This window comes from Malania oleifera, chromosome 3 (assembly GCF_029873635.1).
Source record: "Malania oleifera isolate guangnan ecotype guangnan chromosome 3, ASM2987363v1, whole genome shotgun sequence".
In the NCBI taxonomy this organism is placed as follows: Eukaryota; Viridiplantae; Streptophyta; class Magnoliopsida; order Santalales; family Ximeniaceae; genus Malania; species Malania oleifera.
In genome coordinates, this window is record NC_080419.1 from 114,552,068 (window position 1) to 114,571,120 (window position 19,053).

A 19,053-nucleotide genomic window follows, 5' to 3' on the forward strand; every position below is an offset into this window, starting at 1 on the left:
TGCCATGTGGATCGTGAACATTACTTGTAAGTAAAATTGAATATTTATTCAAAATTACGAGGTAGGTAATATGAGTAACACTTATAAGAAATATCACAAAAGTCTTGAATTCCTTACACAAATTCATTGAAAATAAGAAGAAAATTTTAAGTTCTCATTTACTTTTTTTTTTTTTTTTCTGTTGCAGTCAAAAATTGAATGGCCTTCACGATCCTTAATCACGACCACCTGAAAAGAGATAAATAAGCAAGGCTTGGAGGACCCAAGGTGTACTCCGGGGGATCGCTCCGATGCCTAAGTCAGGGATTGACTTGAGAGGTTTTTTATGCAACAGTAAAGTAGAGTTTAGAATGAGATACCTTAGCCTCTTCTCTGAATCCCCATTTATAGTGATAGATTTTGACCCAAGGGTGATGTGCCATTTATTAGCGAATTATGGCGCAAACGTGAATCGCTCAAGTTGTTATAACGTTGGCGTAGATTGCTCTAATCATCATGGAGCTAGCGTCAATTGTTCTGCTTGAGCAATTGACTTAGGTGGTAATTGCCCTCATCAATGCTGGGCTCTAGTCTCCTTTGGATTTATGGTAGGTGATATATTTGAGGTATATCAGTTGTCCCCCCTTCAGTTTCGAATTTTTGAAGCTGGCTTCCAAAGTTCGAAAGTTGTATTTTATTTTATTTTTTGTTTTTGTTTTTGTCAAGCAGCTCTTCTTGAGGCATTTTGGGCTACTTGTAGTTTCATGAGTCATGCTCTTCTTTTTTGTCATTTCTGGCCTAATGAGTTGTGCTCATATTTTTGGGCTGTTTTTAGGCCTCACGAGCGTTGCTCGTCAGTTAGGCCGATTCTTCTTTGCATAATGAGTTGTGCTCATTTTTTGGGCAGTCTTCTGGCCTCACGAGCGTTGCTCGTCAATTGGGCCAATTCTTCTTTGCCTAATGAGATGTGTTCATTTTTTGGGCAGTCTTCTAGCCTCACGAGCGTTGCTTGTCAGTTGAACTGATTCTTCTTTGCCTAATGAGTCGTGCTCATTTTTTGGGCAGTCTTCTGATCTCATGAGCGTTGCTCATCAGTTGGGCCGATTCTTCCTTACCTAATGAGCTGTGCTCATTTTTTGGGCTATATCTTCAGTAACATTTTGATAATTTATGATGCTAGGATGGTTGTTCAATTCAACAGGTTCTTGCAGTTTTGATTTCATTGGGGTTAAAGATGTGAGTTATGGTATTTTCAATATCAGTTAGGATTCTTAATCGATTGTTTCAAAGGGTTTGGATGTGTATGCACCAAGTGTTCGATCATTTATGGCAAAGGGAACTGCAAGTAAGCGTGCAATGTTATAGATTTCGCAGACTATTTTTGTGTTGTCTGTGTCATATGTGGGGTCTATAAACTCAGATTATTCAATTGTATCCTAGTTGATTCGTGAGTCCCATGTTGGATGGGGTTTTGAGTGCAATGGTAGATTGAAGTTTGAGATTGAGATCTGCGAGATGCCTACCATTGACGACGGCGATTTTGTTACTGTTTGTTTTAATTATGGTGTGGATTGTTCAGCTGATTAGGCTCCAGGTGCTTGATAGAATGTCACTAAGGAGTTTGATTTTTCTATTTGAGGTTTTGCCGATTGTAGTTGCTACAATTGTGCAATTTCAATGTGCGTTGTAATTTCAACTCAAATTCCCAATAGCAATTTCAAATTCACTATTCAAAGCACTGTTCAACGCACATGAATGTGCAAAAGTCATTATTGCCAAACCCATGGTGCATTCGGCCAACCCATTGGAATTTCAAAGTTTGGCTTTGTTTATTTGACTTGCAGTGCAGCTATCATGACCCTACTATGCATTTGGTGCATAGGTCATTGTTTAAATAATTAAATAACTTGAACATCCTATTAATTATTATTAGCCATTAAGATGGAGCTTTTCAAGGGTTGAAACTATGACGTCTATTTGTTTTTTTTTTTTTTTTAGAATTATTATTGTATGATGGAGAAAAAATCATACCTTGAGAATAGGCACGTTGGCTACATAAATCTTGCGCATAGAAACATCAATTGTAATCAGATTCGTATTAGATCCGAAATTTCCCAATATCGCAAGCTGGGTCCCGGTTATTCGTCCGTCAATTTTATTACTTGGCTTTTTCAATGCGAGTAAAGCGTCATTGATGTGTTTGAACGTAATAAACCCGTACCCTTTACTTTTCTCGGTGACCTTACCAAGGATCGCGATGGCTTCTTCGAGGTCACCATAGGTGGAGAAGAGATTGTGGAGGTTCTTGATGGTAGTGTCCCATCCAATTCCGCAAATGAAGAGTTTACACTGGGTAGGGTCCCAATTGGCGATGGATCAAACGGCATCGAGTACGTCTAGGTGTCAGACGATGGTATTTCAGACGATGTAGTCATGATCAAGGATTGAAAGAGAAAACCTCTCAAGAAGTTCCCATAGACGGCGCCAACTGTTGCAACCAAAAATTGAACGGCCTTCACGATCCTTGATCACGACCACCTAAAAAGAGATAAATAAGCAAGGCTTGGAGGACCCAGGGTGTACTCCGGCGGATCACTCCGATGCCTAAGTTAGGGATTGACTTGAGAGGTTTTTTATGCAACAGTAAAGTAGAGTTTAGAATGAGATACCTTAGCCTCTTCTCTGAATCTCCATTTATAGTGATGGAGTTTGACCCAAGGGTGATGTGCCATTTATTAGCGAATTATGACGCAATAGTAAATCACTCCAGTTGTTATAACATTGGCGTAGATTGCTCTAGTCATCATGGAGCTGGCGTCAATTGTTCTGTTTGAGCAGTTGACTTAGGTGATAATTGCCCTCATCAATGCTGGGCTCTAGTCTCTTTTGGATTTATGGTAAGTAATATATTTGAGGTATATCATTTTCAAACTGACCAAATAAATGTTCTGGGGTACAAATATTTATTTTAATTGATAAGTAGTTAAACTAGAAGTAAATTTTCAAGTGTTATCAAATGGGAATTAGTAAAAGAGGGGAAGAGAGTGAAAATTAATATGAAAAAAAAGGATAAAAAATATTTTTATTAAAATTGAATTCAACCTATTTAAAGCTGCATGTATGAAATTAACGTACTAAACTAGCCAAATATGGTTTGAAAAAAATTACTCATTAAACCAATAAGAGACAAGTTGAACCGTTAACAAATAGGGTTTGCCTATAGTTTTATTAGTCATATGACAAATGATACAAGCCTCATTTGAGATTTGACAAGAAGACAAGTACCTTTGTTAAGATTTCAAAAAAAAAATTTATGAACCTCTTCTAAGGTTTGTTAAAAAACATGAACCTCTCTTTACATGTGGTAAAAAAGACAAACTGTATGAGGAGTTTAAGTATCCTAAAAAATAAATGTTGAGAAAAACTTATAAGATTTTTGAAATTTAAAAGAAAGGTTTCTAAACTTTTTTAGATCTCGATGGAGACGCTTATCTTTTTAGTAAAGTTTAAAGAGATAGAGTGTGTTTTATTTTTTTAAAGTTCTAAAAAATGAGGTTGCTTTTATTATTGACCAAGGCCCGCGCTATTAGTTAGTTTCATTATTGACTCAGGCCCAAAGCCCAAGCCCAAGCCCAAGGCCAAACCCAGTCGCTTGCAATTGCAAAAGCGTAAACCCTAAAACCTTCGGTCTTCCCTCTTCTCAAGTCGGCTATTCCATTCCATGGCGCAGACAGCACAGACGCCAGAGCACCCAGCGACCACCAGAGCAGATAGCGCCACCGCACCAGTTCGGCAGTCCAACTCAGCGGCAGGGCGGTGACCTTTCTCCCCTATCGCAGCACAACGCGCCTCCACAAGCTAGCTAAAAGATCCAGTGAAGTGCTTGGGGAGTCGTGTCAATGGCTTCAACGATCGGCGCCGTTGAGAAGGTTAAGGAGACCGTCGAGAAGGCCGTCAATGCCCTCGTCAAATGGAACAGCTCCAAGTCCAAGAATGAGAAACCCCAACTCCTAGACGAAGACCACTTCGTCTACCTTGTCCTAACCCTCAAGAAAATACCTTCGAAGGTTCCCACAAACCCATTCAAAATCCCCATCCCACACCCTCTCCATACTCCATCTACCTCTGAGCTCTGTCTCATCATCGACGATCGACCCAAGTCCAATCTCACAGCGGAGGCCGCGAAAAAGAAGGTAAAATCTGAAGATATCCCGATTTCGAAGGTCCTCAGGTTATCCAAGCTCAAAACCGATTATCGTGAATATGAGAGGAAGCGGAAGCTCTGTAACTCGTATGGTATGTTTTTGGTGGATAAGCGGATTGTTCATCTTCTCCCGAGGCTGTTGGGGAAGCAATTCTTTAAGAAGAAGAAGACTCCGGTGCCAGTGGATTTGACCCAAAAGAACTGGAAGGAGCAAATTGAGAGGGTGTGTGGGTCGGCGTTGCTATATTTGCCGACGGGCACTTGTAGTGTGGTGAGAGTGGCGAGGGCCTCGATGGAGAGGGAGGACATTGTGGAGAATGTGGTTGCGGCAATTAATGGGGCTGCCGAGTTTGTGCCCAAGAAATGGGCGAATGTGCGGTCGTTTCATCTGAAGTTCTCGGAGTCTTTGGCCTTGCCGGTGTATCAGGCATTGCCGGATGCAAGGTTGAAGATTGAGGGAATCAAGAGTGATCAGATGGGGACTAAAGAGGAAACCAATGAGAAGGAGGCTATTAAGGTAAAAGCAGAAGAGAAACTGGGTAAGAAGAAGAGTCTGAAGAAGGGGAGGATCCATGAAGTTTGCTACATGGATAATAATGTTGATGAGTTGTTGGGTGGAGATGAAGTGGATACTGGTGGTGATGAAAGTGACCGAATAATTAATGGGAGGGAGAATGATGAAACGGGTAGTCATGAATTGGGAAGTAAGAAGAGAAAGAAGGGAGGTTTGATGAAGGAATCTGCTTTTGCCAAGCCAAGTGATGACAAAAAGTTGAAGAAATTGAAGAATGTTAAGACCGGAGCTGGTGTGAAGCAGAAGAGAGATGGATTATCCTTGGAGAGAAAAGCTGGGAGGTTGAAGAACGTTGAAGTGAAGCTGAATGATACTAAAAGGAAGAAAAGCAAGTCAGTGGAGTGATCTGTTTGGAAGGTAAGATGCGAACTGCCTTATTTAACATAACCGAAGCTCCAAGAGTGGCCTTGGGAGAAATTCATTATTACTCGGCTTCATATGATAGAGTTTCTTATTTGTCTTCTTTGTTAGATTTTATTTTAATATTCAGTTTTGGCATTCTTCTTGTTATCCTTTTCTACTTGTGATATGAATGCTGTTTGAGATTTGCCAATTGCTTATTATGTAAACTCGATCATGGGAAACCTTTGGAATGGGATATCCTCTATTTTAGTTGAAAAAAGGAGCACGATTCATCAGTACATTTTTTTTTTCTTTCTAAAAATGCATGTCATTTGGGGTCAGTTACTGTCTGAACCTTCTTGGGAGTGTGATAAAGATGTTGAAAATTTTGATGTTTATAGGGATAAATTGCCTCATGGCTCTCACCAATGATTTTGAAAATTTTAGTTCATTAAGTCCTTTTTCCACAGGATTCTGAGGCTATTCTTGTCATATCCAGACATGCTCAAGTTGCTCAATGCCTGCCAAAGGCAATTGTGCAGATTTCTTTATTTGCCACTATTGTCATAAGCCTGCGTCACCAGACATTTTTCTGTGTCTTTAGGAGCATAGATTTTGAACCATAGATTTAAACTTGGATGAATTTGAACAAAATTTAATATAATTTTGTATTACATTTTTTTTCAAATTCATACAAATCTAAATCCAAGATCTCTCCCAAATATAGTGCAAGCATGCTACTAGACTCTGAAAATTTTATCAGAAATCTAGCCAATGCTCGCAGACTGTTCTAAAAATCTTTGCAAGCAATTCAATCATTGTCATTGTGCAAATCTGGGAATCAGGATTAGTACGAACGCTTGTTGGCTTTTGCTATTGCTGAAAACTCCTTATTTGGTCACAATGGAAGGGGAAGGGGTGGGCATCCCAGAGTTTCTTACTTGTGACTTGAATTCACAACACCCAAGTCCCTGAGTTCCGTACCTATTGTTAATTTGATTGATGTCCATGAACTCAGAAACATAAACAATTGCATAAAGATGAGTGAGGGAGTGTATCAGACCCACAAGGTGTTCGATCTTAGGACTACTTCGGAGTTTCCTACTTTGACATATCAATGAAATTTGCAGGTGTAATGGTAGTTCACACAATAACTGACCTTTTGTATTACTTGCAAGGATTTGTTTGGCTAGGAGTAATGCACAAGCCGGCGAGAAAAAGGAACATTGTAAAGCCCCAAATTTATTTATTTATTTATTTTTTCCATAATCAACATAAATACGACATCATTATATGAGATACCTCTGATACCACAAATGTAAAACCCGATCCAAAACAGGGTCCCGGGTACTAACTTGTCCCGGGTACTAACTTTCCATAACATAAATAAAATATATACAGCAGAAGCAAAAGACCATCTATTCTATACCTACCAGATTACTATCTCACTACTATCACATCTATCATACTTAAATTTATATTACAACCCAAAATATCCAAAACATCTATTATTCACAAAAGAGTGTCCCCAAACACTCACCCTCAACGAACTCCTATAGGTCCCGTCCTGGAGCTCCTAGACTCGATTCTGTAGCCCCTGAAAAGATGATATATTTTCTAGGGTGAGACACTTCACATTAAGGTAGAATAGATTATTATCAATGTGTGGCTATCATGAGTTTCAGTGTAATTAACATATTCTTTAAGTTACTTTATCTGTCGAAAATATTTGCATAACTCACACCTATACAGTTGAAAATACCCATTTTCCTTCATAATATAAATCATCTCAGTGAATAACATCATTTACATAAATTAACATATATGCGTAGAAAAAACCTCCTTTTAGACAATCCACATCATGTATAAACCCCCCATGATCAGGTTGTGCGGCCCATAGGCTGGACTTGGCCCTAGCTAGCCTACCACCAGGCTAAGTTGGTGAAATCTTGTCTATTAGTTTGATTTTTCTACCCAATCTGGTCTGAACTCCAGAGGGGTACAAAAACTCTTCGCTGCCAAATCGATTGCCTTAAGGCCTACACGTCCACTTCTGTGTGGCTGCACTAACTCATTCACTAGTAACGGTACTGTGCTCTCATACAACTGTTCCTCAGGGTTCTTAAACCTTATAATGCAATTTAAGTAATAAAAACTGTAATATAATCTCATTTTCATAAATCAGTATAGAACCTGCCATATACACATTTCCATGTAAATCTTGTCATAATATATCTCGGCATTCAGTCGTCATTTCATATCTTGGCATTCAACTGTCACATCATATCCCGACATACAGCCGTCATCTCACAACCCCGGCATTCAGCTGTCATTTTTCATTTCTCGAATTCCACCGCATTTCCAATATTTTTAGAAATCAGTATAAATCACATTTTCACCGTATAATACCATAACAATACTCAGATTCAATTATGCAATAAAATATGAATTAATCTCATGCCACACAATTTGCATGTTAATTCGTAATACAATAAACTGTTTGGGAAAAATATATTTTTGCTGCAAACTAGGTCTGACCATCTCCATAATTTTATTCAATCCAAAATACCTATTTTATAAGAAAAAGGAGGTGATCGACCCTGCACACTTTGGTTTTTCTCTAAATACGAATAATAATGAAAACCATCAATTTCAAATGCCTAAATCATTCAGAAAATCATATACAACATTCGCAAGTCCATATACTCAAATTTAATCGATTCAAATTTAAGAAAAAGCTAACATAATCTATTCCCCTTATCTGTTCTTGAATATCTGCCTACCACGTTCCCTGGAACAATTCCTAACTTTTTCCCCAACTCACCGAGGAAAGGGAAACCGACAAGCCAAGAAGAAGGAGAGAGGATTGGAGAGCATGATGGAGACCCGGGAGAGTTTTTGAGAGAGAAAAATCCAAACCCTAGGGGAGCGGGAGGGAGGGGGAGGGAGAGAGAGAGAGAGAAACTTTTTTTTCCTAAATAAAATGAGCTTACACACACACACATATATATAGGTGAGCTAGTCCGGAGGAAACCGTCGACTGTTTTCTTGAGATTTCCAAAACCGTCGACAGTTTGGTCTCAAACCAAACCTTCCAGCCTAAAACCGTCAATTGTTTTTCTGAACTCTTTGAAACCTTCGACGGTTTAGCCTGTACCAAACCCATTTCCTTCCTTTCTCTTCTTCTTATTGATTTTTCTTTTCTTTTTTTGGGTTTGGGTTCCTACAAACGTAGTTTCAATGCTTGCTTCCCTTTCTCTATTTAGTAATGTTCTCTCATTTCTTCAACACTACTCTTTTTTTTCCTTCTTTAGCAGCAAGTCAAACATGGTGTCATTATGGATGCTTTGTTTTCTCTTTGCTTCTGCTCTCCTGAAACCCCTCTTTTCTCCCCCCGAAACCCGTGAAGGAACAACACATTGAGAACAGTAGTTTTTCTCTCTTCTTGAACCCCAAAAACACTAGGAGAAGAGTGGACAAAGAGTACTACTATTTTTTTTTTAATCTGAAAATTATAATTATATAGATCAAATGTATATATTCAAATGCTTTGGGCATACCCAGGGGAGGGACCCAAAGCACACACAACCAGATAAAAGCATATACAACTCAAAGGCAACGCACGCCATCCACAAGACTCCCAAATACATCAAAACCTGGGCATACTCAGGGGCAAGTAGCCAAAATTAACTACAACTCAAATGCACAAGAAGGGGAATTTGTCATAAACTATTCTAAACATATGGGTTTGGATCACTTTTACAATAGCTTCTAGGAGAGTGACGCATCCATCAAATCTTCTTTTGTTATGGAAATGCCACAAATAATATATTGTAATGGCCACAAGCTCTTTTAGCAACTGCCTGTGCACCTGTGCCTTTGGCTTCCTTAATCAACCATTTCAAATTAGCTTTCACCGTAGACATGGCTCTAGTCAAGCCCAGCCAATTCCTGATTGAGTTCCAAACTGTGCAAGATAATCTGCATTTGAAAAACAAATGATCAAGAGTTTCCATCTCTAAACAACAAAACACACAGGTTCTATCAATCCCATCTCCACTGATTTTATTACTAGTTAGTAGTTTCCTTTTAGCTGCAAGCCAGAGTACAAATGAGTGTTTGGTAGCACATACATTCTTCCAAATCATCTTGTGCCAAGGCACTTTCACCCCTTTATCTCTCCAAAAGTTATAAGCCTTTAAGCACTGAAACTGATCACCCTTGTCCCATTCCTTCATCAGATCTTTAGCCTTACTTCTATCCCTACATTGCATAATCAACAAATCTTTTAGCTCAACAAGCTTTTTAAATAACAGAGAATCATCATGTTTGACAAATGCCTCCCATATACTTCCACCTCTCAAGTACCTCTTTCCATGCAAGAAGAGGCCTTCTACTACCTCCCCATAAAAATGATCTACATATTTTGACCACATGGTTCAGCACCAAGTGAGGGATGGGTAGAATAGACAGCAAAAACATTCAACTCCCTGCACCACTGAATTGATGAGTTCCAGTTTACCAGCATAGGACAGTGAGTGTCCAGGCCAAGAGCCAATCAGGTTGCCAATCCTGTTAATAAGAGGGGAGTAGTGCATTGAGTTGAGCCTAGTGAAGGCCAAAGGGGGGTATACTACTATTACTCTTGCAGTTGCTGGAGTTGAAAAAGGCTAAAGATCAGAATTGGAGGATGATGGAAGTGGATTCATTTTCTGGTGAAGAAGTGAGGGGCGAAAGGGCTAATGTGCGGAACATGATTGGAAGGAAGATTGGCACCTCCGTACCTCACCCACAGCATCCTAGATGATGCTCCTTTGGGTCTCATTGTCTTTGACAAGAAGATCGTCTCGTACCATGACAGCGCTGGTAAGCTCGGGTGCTATGAAGATCACTGTCCCCACAGCTGGTTACTCCATCAACTCTAGCTGATGATTTATGCATTATTATTATATCAAAAAAAATTATTATTATAAAACTCTTGCACAATAATTGCTTCTGAATAGTACGATTAGTTCTCCTGTTATTTAAAGGGCATGTTTAGACATGCAATGGAAATCAAGTTTCTCTATTGTGTAATTTGTGTACTTGAATGAGCCTGCATTTTAGATCTTTTGGAATGTGTATGTCCTGTAGATGTTTTGATATGACACATGACTTTACATTCTAGTATTTTATGGCGATTCATTCATTAAAATTTATAAATGGCTCCATTCCAGATTCTGGGTTTTTGAAGCCAAACAAGATCGGAAACACAATGGGAAATCATTTTTTCCATGAATTATCTAATATCTCAAATTGTTTTTTCTTTAAAAAAAATGATGAAAATAGCGTTCCTGCTGACCCTCAGAAGACGTCTCATATTTCCATAGTGGAGGCCTCTGGTTCCAATCATGAAGTGGGGGTTGATCATATGGATTGATGTTCTGCAAGACTGCACCCTGGTGGAAGCTAAAACTCAAAATGTTTCTTTGGTAACTGGTCTTTACATCAACCAAAAATAAATGCAAAAAAATTGGCATGATCCTAACATATTTCGAAATGGGTGTTTAAATCTTACATATTCTTTTGCTTCTACTCCACTTGATTCGACTTATCCATCAGACCTCAGGCGAGTTCCCACCCAGTTGTCTGGGTATGACAAAATGGCACCAAAACCAGAAATCTTAAGGTCCCCTAACTCCCAAGTAATAATTTACTTTTTATTGCCCTGTCTATTACAATTGTTTGATTTGGGCTATTGAAGAAATAAAAGTGATGTCAATTGAAGAAATGAGCTAAGGGAGGCTCCTATATAAAAAAGATTCTAACCTTGAGAACAACAACTACTCATATCAAGTTCAAATTCTTTGCACAAGTTATTCTTTTTGAACTCATTATTTTCTGCTGAACCCATAGCAGTTAAAACAATGACCAATCAAATCCTTTACCATTGATATCTTTTGCATTTCCATCACGAAAATTTGAATGCAGAACATGACAAAGTCAAGTGATTCAATTCCATTTCATACCCACTGTTTGATAAAAACAATCAATCACCTCCTAGTAATGGTGTGAATTTAGATAGGTATATTATTGATTGGTGGTAAATGGACTCTGTAAGATCAACTCCCATAAAAAGTACAAGATAGGGATAGTATGAAGCGAGTGTAGGAGGGAGGGAAAAAAAAAAAGCACAAAAAAAAAAACTCAAATTAGAAGAGGTAAGAGGGGATAGAGAGAGAAGATAATAAGGAGAGAAGAAAATAATTGAGAAAAAGACAAAAAGATAAGATGGAGAAAAGACACTTAAATCTATTTAGCGTTGTACTATTGCACCATATTTGTTAGATGAGTTGGACTTCTTTATAGTAATCATTATGCATATTTATATCTATCTTAAGGTCAAACCTACATTAATTTCTTGACTAGAAGTATAAATTTAAAATATTAAATCCTAATCATAGAGAACGTTTTGAAACAGTAGAACTTAATCATAAATTGGAACTTTTTTGTAACATTAAATGTCCAATTATTATAGTTGACAAAAATTTTATTATACTTGTTCAATACTTATCCGCCTTGTCATCTAATGATAGGACGACACGTATGACTAGGTAGCCACTTGTAATTTTCTCAAGTAGTTGAGTGATGAGTGACTTATCATCTACCCAATCTTTCCTTTTCATTCCTAAGGTGACTTGGCAATAATTCATTTGACTCGCTTGGTGGCTAGATGACTTTTCTTTGTAATTCTTTAGGTGAAATTGCAATAAGTGACTGGCCTTACTTTCTATGTGCCCAAGCGAATGTCACAGCCAAGCAATTGTTAATGTATCTCAAAGGTGCACAAAGATGACACAAACAATGTCTCTCACGATTGCTCTATTTAGTTGTACTTAATGCTTATAAATGAGTAGTTATAATACTATTTATTTTTATTTTTCTTTTCACCCATAACAAAGTATTATGATTACTATCTTCTTAAGTTGAATAATTTCTTGATTAGTCGAACTATTTTATAAGTGATGCTTAGAGCATGCTTTGATCGACCAAGAATATAGGATAGATAATAATCACCTGATACTAGATTTAGGTTAGACTATGGGATGGTCTTCACCTAACTTAAAATATTCATCGATGAATTTGTCAACCCCTAGATTAGGCTTGAGATAATTTTCATTATTTAGATTGCTTTGACCTTCATTAGCAAGCTTTAAAATCTTAACCAAAGATGAGTTTTTGTATTCTGCATATTTAGCCAAGTCATAATCCTTTTCCTCCTCAATATATTTGACCATTAAGGAATACTCATAATTTCTGTTTGTGGTGAGCTTGGCGTCTTCATCTTCTTCTATAGAATCATTCTCATGATTTTCATAGTTGATATTCTTTGTAGCAAAAGCTTGTTGTCCCCCATGCTACTAAGTTTGGTCAAAATCATCAAAACGATGCTTTGACTAAAAGTAGATTATAGGGAAAATGACATTTCCCCTAGCCTCCACATGCAATAGAATATGCTAATCGAATCCATCATTGCAATTATAGGCAATGATTTGGCTATGCCTATGGGAGAACTATGGGTGAGTAGCAGTGTAGGCTTTCATGGACGTTTCTATTGTGAATCTTGAATTTCCAAACATGTCTCTTTGTATGCTCTCCATCTAAACTCTCATTTTAGTTATGTAGATTGCTCATGTTTGTCTTCATCACAGTTGCCACCTTGTGAGAAATGTGAGTGACCACTCTGATCCTTTCTATGGTCAATAGTTGTTAAAACATTGTCAAATCAGCATCTATAAGTCCGATTGGTTTCAATGACATAATAGTCTTAGTTTGCACCTCTTGTAAGTAGGGGTGAGCAAATGATCGGTTCGATGAAATTCAGTTAACCGAATTAACCGAAAAATTTCGATTAATTATTTCCATTAACCAAACCAACCGAATAAGGGATATTAACCGAACCTCGCCCGACCGAATTACCTATTCCGGTAATTCGGTTAATCGAATTTAATCGAAATTATTTAAAACTAATTATTAAAAATAGAATATAATTATAAATTTTTTTACGAATTCTACAACTCATTTATTAATTTTATTAAAAAAAAGGATATTTTGCATCTATTCATTTTATTAATAAAAAAAATTATTTTACTATTAATCTATAAAAGTGAAATTTATACCATTACTATTAATTTATATTTGAAATTTAATTAATTATTAAATCGGTTAATCGGTTAACCGAATTTATATTTCATGTTCACCAAACCGAAATCTGATTCATCGAATTTCGATGAAGCTTAACCGAACCGACCAAAATGGTTAATTCGAGTTTCCCCAAATGCTCAACACTACTTGTAAGTGATGGCATAAAGGGTCCCACGCATACATGCCAAAATAATGTTTAATAAGAAATATAACACCTTTTAAGTGATGGTGTTGATTTAGATGAATAGATGGTTGATTGATTATAAATGATTTTGTTATATCAACTCCTATAAAAAGTGCAATGATAGAGATAGTAAAAATCGTAAAAATCTAGAAAATTGTAAAATGAGAGAGAAAAGAGAGGCAAAAAGGCTAGATTAAAATATGTAAGAAAAGATCAAAAATGGATGAGAATAAGGGCACAAGAAAGTGAGAAATAGAAAGAGAGGAGGAATAAAAGACATTGAAGCCTATTTAGCATTAGGCCATTATATTATGTTTGTTGAATTGACCTCTTTTACAATAATCATTATATGTATTTGTATTCTTCTTGAGTCAAACCTACGTTCATTTTACGATTACAAGTATAATATCAAAACATTAAACCCTAATTATAAAGGACGTTTTTTAACACAAAACCCAATCATAAATTAGGAATTCATAACATTAAGGCTCCAATTATTATCACTAACAAAAACCTTGTTGTGCTTGCCCAATAAAGCTTGTCCATCATATTGCCTAATGATTGGGCTACCTCCTAGAGAACTAGGCAAATTCAACAAGTGATTCACCCAACCTAGGTGGCCTTTTCTTTTTGTCATTAGGACAATTGGCGTGCGTCCAATCCCACATCACCTCTGTGGGCAATCTCAAGCCAATATAGAATCCTCTTTAACTCTCTCTCCTTGACGCCTAGGTTTTGAAGATGAGCTCTCTAACTTGGTATCAGAGCTAGGCCTTAGGCTACTTGGCTCCTTCGTGATGCCTCATTTTCCTCATGGGCTCAAGGAAGAGTGTTGGTGTGCATCCAATCCCACATCATCCCTGTGAGCAATTTCAAACAAATATAAGATCCTCTTAACTCTCTCCTTGATACCTAGGTTTTGAGAATAAGACCTCTCGTTGTAATTCTTAAGATGATGTTGTGATAAATGACTCACCTTACTGCATGCCCAGGAAAATGTTACACTCGAGTGAATCTAACAATATCTCAAGGGTGCAAATAATGGCACAAACAACTTCAAATGATATGGTATATGCATCTTGTTGGATTTGATCCTTAAATTCTTTTGTAAGTGAGAAAATAAATTCTGAAGCACTCTTGACACAAGGATATTAGTTTCTACCCTGTTTATTCTGCACATCAACATTAATTTGACCATTTCCCATTTTTCAAAAGTGAAACCGTCCTGGAATTTCAACACTAGCCATATTTGACCTGAAACTATGATTTAGTTTAGTAAAATCATCAGAAGAGTCGGTCGGTGGAGCATAAGAATGTCTTTACCATGGTTGGCAATCCACTACCTCAAGACAGTGGAGTGATTTCAGCAATTGCTCGTTTGGTATTCAGTCACCCAAACCCATCACATTGCACCTCGCGTGTGTATTATATCTATAAAATACAAACAGAAGCTTCACTTACAAGGCATATACAACAGGAAATTTTTGATTCTACCATTCACTTACTAGTATTCCAGTTATTTCAATTCTCTCTGTTATCTTAATTGAACTTGTGAAGCAGCGTTTGCAGAAGCAAAATTCTACTAGTAAATCCTACCCAAAATGCAAAAATTGAAGAGAGAAAATTATAGGGCAAAGAGCTTTACATGCCAATGATTATAAATTTTAAATTGGTCTACATAGCACCACTGCCTTCCTCATCTCTCAGACCCAAACACCACCACCACCACCACCACCCCCCCGAAAAAAAAAAAAAACAAACAAACAAAACAAAACAAAAAAAACAAAAAAACAAAAAACACACCTGACTATTACACTGCCATTTTAAAACAAGAAATAAAGCCTTTACTCATCATATGCAAAAGGCTGCTATTCTCGTGCATAAAAGAATATATGATCATGGTAAAAAATTTCCATGAAACTATTTTCCTTGGAATGACATGACCTAAAATATCAAGCACTGTACCACTATGATTTGGGGAATATTTTTTGTGTCGATGCTTCATACAATTGACCTCCCACCACTTGAGTCAGCAGAGAATGGCTGATCTTCTGAATAGAACAATTTGCGAGCTCTAGGGTTCGAGAATGAAGTCATGGGGGATGACTTGCTCTCACTGTTAGCTATTGGGCATGGACTGGATGAAAGCCCTGGAACTCTTGACAATCCAGACGAGGTATCAGTATCCATGCTTGAAGTCCGAGATGATACGTCCAATTCAATTTCATCAAGCATCTATAAAAAAAAATATAAATAAATAAATAATTCTGCAGTAAATTTTTTCTTCATAGGAAAAGAACTTATTAAGAAAATAATTTAGAGTTCTTGTAAAGTGGCTGTTACTACAATCAATCGTTGAGTTGAATTCTTTTCTAGCAATTTGCACGATCTTGGGCAATATCTATTGAGGGCTGTTAAATCCTCAATCAGCATTTAATTCTTAGTTATTTTAAGTCTACCCTAACCATTCTACTATCACCGACATTAACTCCCTCTTCTTCGTATGTGACCTACATTGTAGGTGCCCAAACCATTTAAGTCATCTCTCCCTTTATTTACTAAAAGTACTATGCCTAACTTACCATGAGTTCATTCATTTGTTAATTTATCTTTTAAAGTTATAGCACTCATGCATCTTAGCATCTCAGTTCAGCAACTTTTCACTTTTTGAAAACATTATCTCTTTGTTGTATAACATTGTTATCTATAGCATAGCTGGTCTTATAGCCGATATATAGAAATTTCCTTTAGATTTTAAGCATATCCTATGATGACACAACAAGCCGATGCACTGCTCCAATTAATTGAACATGCTTTAATTCCATAAATTACATCTTTAACTTGCATACTAGATCCAAGGTATTTAAATCTACTAGTACTAATAATTTCTTGACTATCATGTGCATCAACCACATATTTCACGAATCTAAATGGGATGGGACTCCACAGAATCAGATTGGAATATAAGAACAGGGACAATGATCTGAATATGCCTTGTTTAGGGAGAGTGAGGGATTGGTAGGAGTGCCAGGTCCAGGGATGGGAGGGGTTTAAATTGATGAAAAAAACAAAGTGTGTGAAGATAAAGCTGAAAAGATGGAATAAAGAGTTTTTTTATGTTAAAAGAGGTTTAAAATGAAAGTTTTGGTGAAACTGCTGAATTGGTAAGCTAAAGGTATGACTAGGTAGATCTGGAGGCCATGGCTAGGAAGGCTAGGCTTTGTAACAATCTCGAGGTGTTGTTATTAAGGGGCAACATGAGTTAATGCCAAAAATCGTGGGTGAAATGGGTTGCAGAAGGAGACTGCAAGTCGGGGTTCATTCATAGTGTTTAAATGAGAGGAGAAGCCCGATTAGACTAAGGTTGGCGTGTTCAGGTTCGAGTCCCATCAAGGCAACCTCAGCTCAGTGCCTTCAGAGGCCTCTTGAAGTTGAAGAATTTAAGAAGTATTTGAATGGGAGAAAGCCCCCGGCCTCGACAGTTTCATGATGGCCCTTCTCCAAGAGAATTAGGAAACTCTGCAAAGGGACATCATGAGGTTTTTTGAGTAATTGAATAGAAACGGAGTGGTGGGGAATAGTGTGTGCCTTGCTTCTTTAATCCTCATCCCAGAGGGAGAGATCAATGAGGTTGAGGGATTTCAGGTCTATTAGCCTGGTCATTTAGACCCTCACAAGATCCTGTTAGAGTTTTATCTAAGAGACTAAGAGAGATTTTGGGGAAATATGGTGACTACTGCCCAATCCACCTTCATTAAAGACATATTCTATCATGTATTGGGACAAATGTAGTATTGGATGAGGAGGGTTCTAACCTTTAACTTGGACTTCAGAAGGCTTATGATAGGGTGAAATAAGGTTTTCGGACTATGTAATGTGCAGGAAATGCTTTGGGATCATGTGGAGGAACTGGATAAAAAGCTACATCAGCTCAGCCAATATTTCTGTTATTGTCAATGGGTAGCCGAGGGAGTGGTTCAGATCTTCTTGAGGGCTTAGGCAAGGCAATCTGCTGTTTCCATTTTTTGTTTACCTTGGCGGCAGGTGTCCAGAGTAGGATGCTGTCACATGAACAGGGCTTGGTCCCAAGTGGTTTACAAATTGGCAGGGATGAGATGAAGGTGGCCCATGGGAGTAGGATGCTCTCACATGCAAATCTCTCTAATTGGAAAAATACTGGAGGTTTCCCCAAGAGGAAAATTTATGTGATTAAAAATCAAGTACATAGGGTTCATCTTAATGGATGGGACTCTAGTGGAAGTCTCAGCTAGCCCTTGGAAATTTGTGTCTCAGGTTGCTAGTCATTTCTTCCACTCACCCATTTCAAAGTGGGTAATGGCAACAGGTTACGGTTTTGGGAGGACGCCTGGGTAGGTGAGGGTTTGCCGCATTGATGGTGCCTTGCTTTAAATTTTCTTCCCTTCACAAGGCACCTATCAACAACTATTTTTTCACTGAGCGCAGCTCTGTCCCTAAGGATTTTCATTTTTAAGAAATCGCAGCTCTGTCCCTAAGGATTTTCATTTTTAAGAAATCTCAATGAATTAAATGTTGACAAACTTACTACTTTACCCATGCCCTGAATTATTTTATGTTGTCCAATAGGAGAGATGAGAGGGCGTGGGAGGGTGATTCGTCAAGTTTCTTTTCCACTAAATCTTTCTTCCTTCACCTTCTCATATCTCCTTTACCCATTTTTTCCCTTTAGACAAAATGCAAAAGATTCATACTTTTATCTGGATCGTGATTTTGAATAGGATTAACGGGCACAATTTGCTTTAGATTAGAAGGCCCTACAAGGCTTTCAATCCTGATGTGTATGACATTGAAACAAATGCTCAAGTCTTCTTACATTGTAAGGTTGCAACCCATCTCTAGAGGACCCCCTTTTCTTATTTTAGTGAAGCTTGGGCGGTGTGAGTAGATATTGGGGTTTTGGCAAAAGAGAAGTTGCACGGCATAATGTGGGCTTTTACTAGTTTGTGGACCTTATGAATCGATAGGTATCCAAGAACCTTCAATCCTTGCACAACCTCTCTGTGTATTGGGTTCAAACAGTGTTTCTCTGGGCCCATTCCTTTGGGTTTTTAGGAGTTCGTAGATGCCCAATCTAGTAAGGAGTTGGGAGGCAGCGCTATTGTACTTCTTGTAGTTGTTCCCTTTTGCTCTTTGGAGGACATCTTGTTCTCCCCCTATTGTACTCTTTAATTCGTTTACTTTTTTTCCTAATAAATTTTTTTTTGCCTTTTCTTTAACAACCCTAATACTGTGATTAAAATAAATTTCATAAATTGTGTCTCATTTCATATCTTAGAAATAACTTCTAGATTCTAAAACTTCTCTCCATAATTCTAACTTAAATTCTACTCCACCTCTAATTCCATCAGTCAAGGCAATATCTTCTCCAAACATCATAGAGCATGGAACCTCATTTTCAATACTCCTAGTAAGTTTCTATCACTAGTGCAAAAAGATACGAAGTCAAATTAGATCCTTGATGTACAGCTAATGTCATTAGAAATCCCTAAACTCTCTACCTATAGGCCTACCAATTGTTTTTGCCCTATCACACACGTTCCTAATGAC

The 19,053-nt window shown here is 37.6% G+C and overlaps 2 protein-coding genes across 5 annotated transcripts in view; one reads left to right on the forward strand and one right to left on the reverse strand.

Moving 5' to 3' along the window:
* The first annotated feature begins 3,603 nt into the window (after positions 1 to 3,603).
* On the forward strand, positions 3,604 to 5,267 carry LOC131150788 (uncharacterized). The gene has a single exon (XM_058101747.1). It carries the CDS (start codon positions 3,879 to 3,881, stop codon positions 5,100 to 5,102), a length of 1,224 nt encoding a protein of 407 aa, XP_057957730.1. The 5' UTR covers positions 3,604 to 3,878; the 3' UTR covers positions 5,103 to 5,267.
* A 9,824-nt stretch (positions 5,268 to 15,091) lies between these two features.
* Positions 15,092 to 19,053, reverse strand: part of LOC131150789 (dynamin-related protein 3A-like) — a 103,790-nt gene continuing 99,828 nt past the window's right edge. For all 4 annotated transcript variants that reach the window (XM_058101748.1, XM_058101751.1, XM_058101750.1 and 1 more), the window contains one exon: positions 15,092 to 15,702. In XM_058101748.1, the coding sequence (XP_057957731.1) occupies positions 15,469 to 15,702 (234 nt within the window). In that variant the 3' untranslated portion in view covers positions 15,092 to 15,468. The remainder of the gene's footprint in view (positions 15,703 to 19,053) is intronic.

Coding starts and splice junctions, on each gene's coding strand:
- LOC131150788 (XM_058101747.1), top strand. CDS start 3,879: ATGGCTTCAACGATCGGCGCCGTTGAGAAGGTTAAGGAGACCGTCGAG.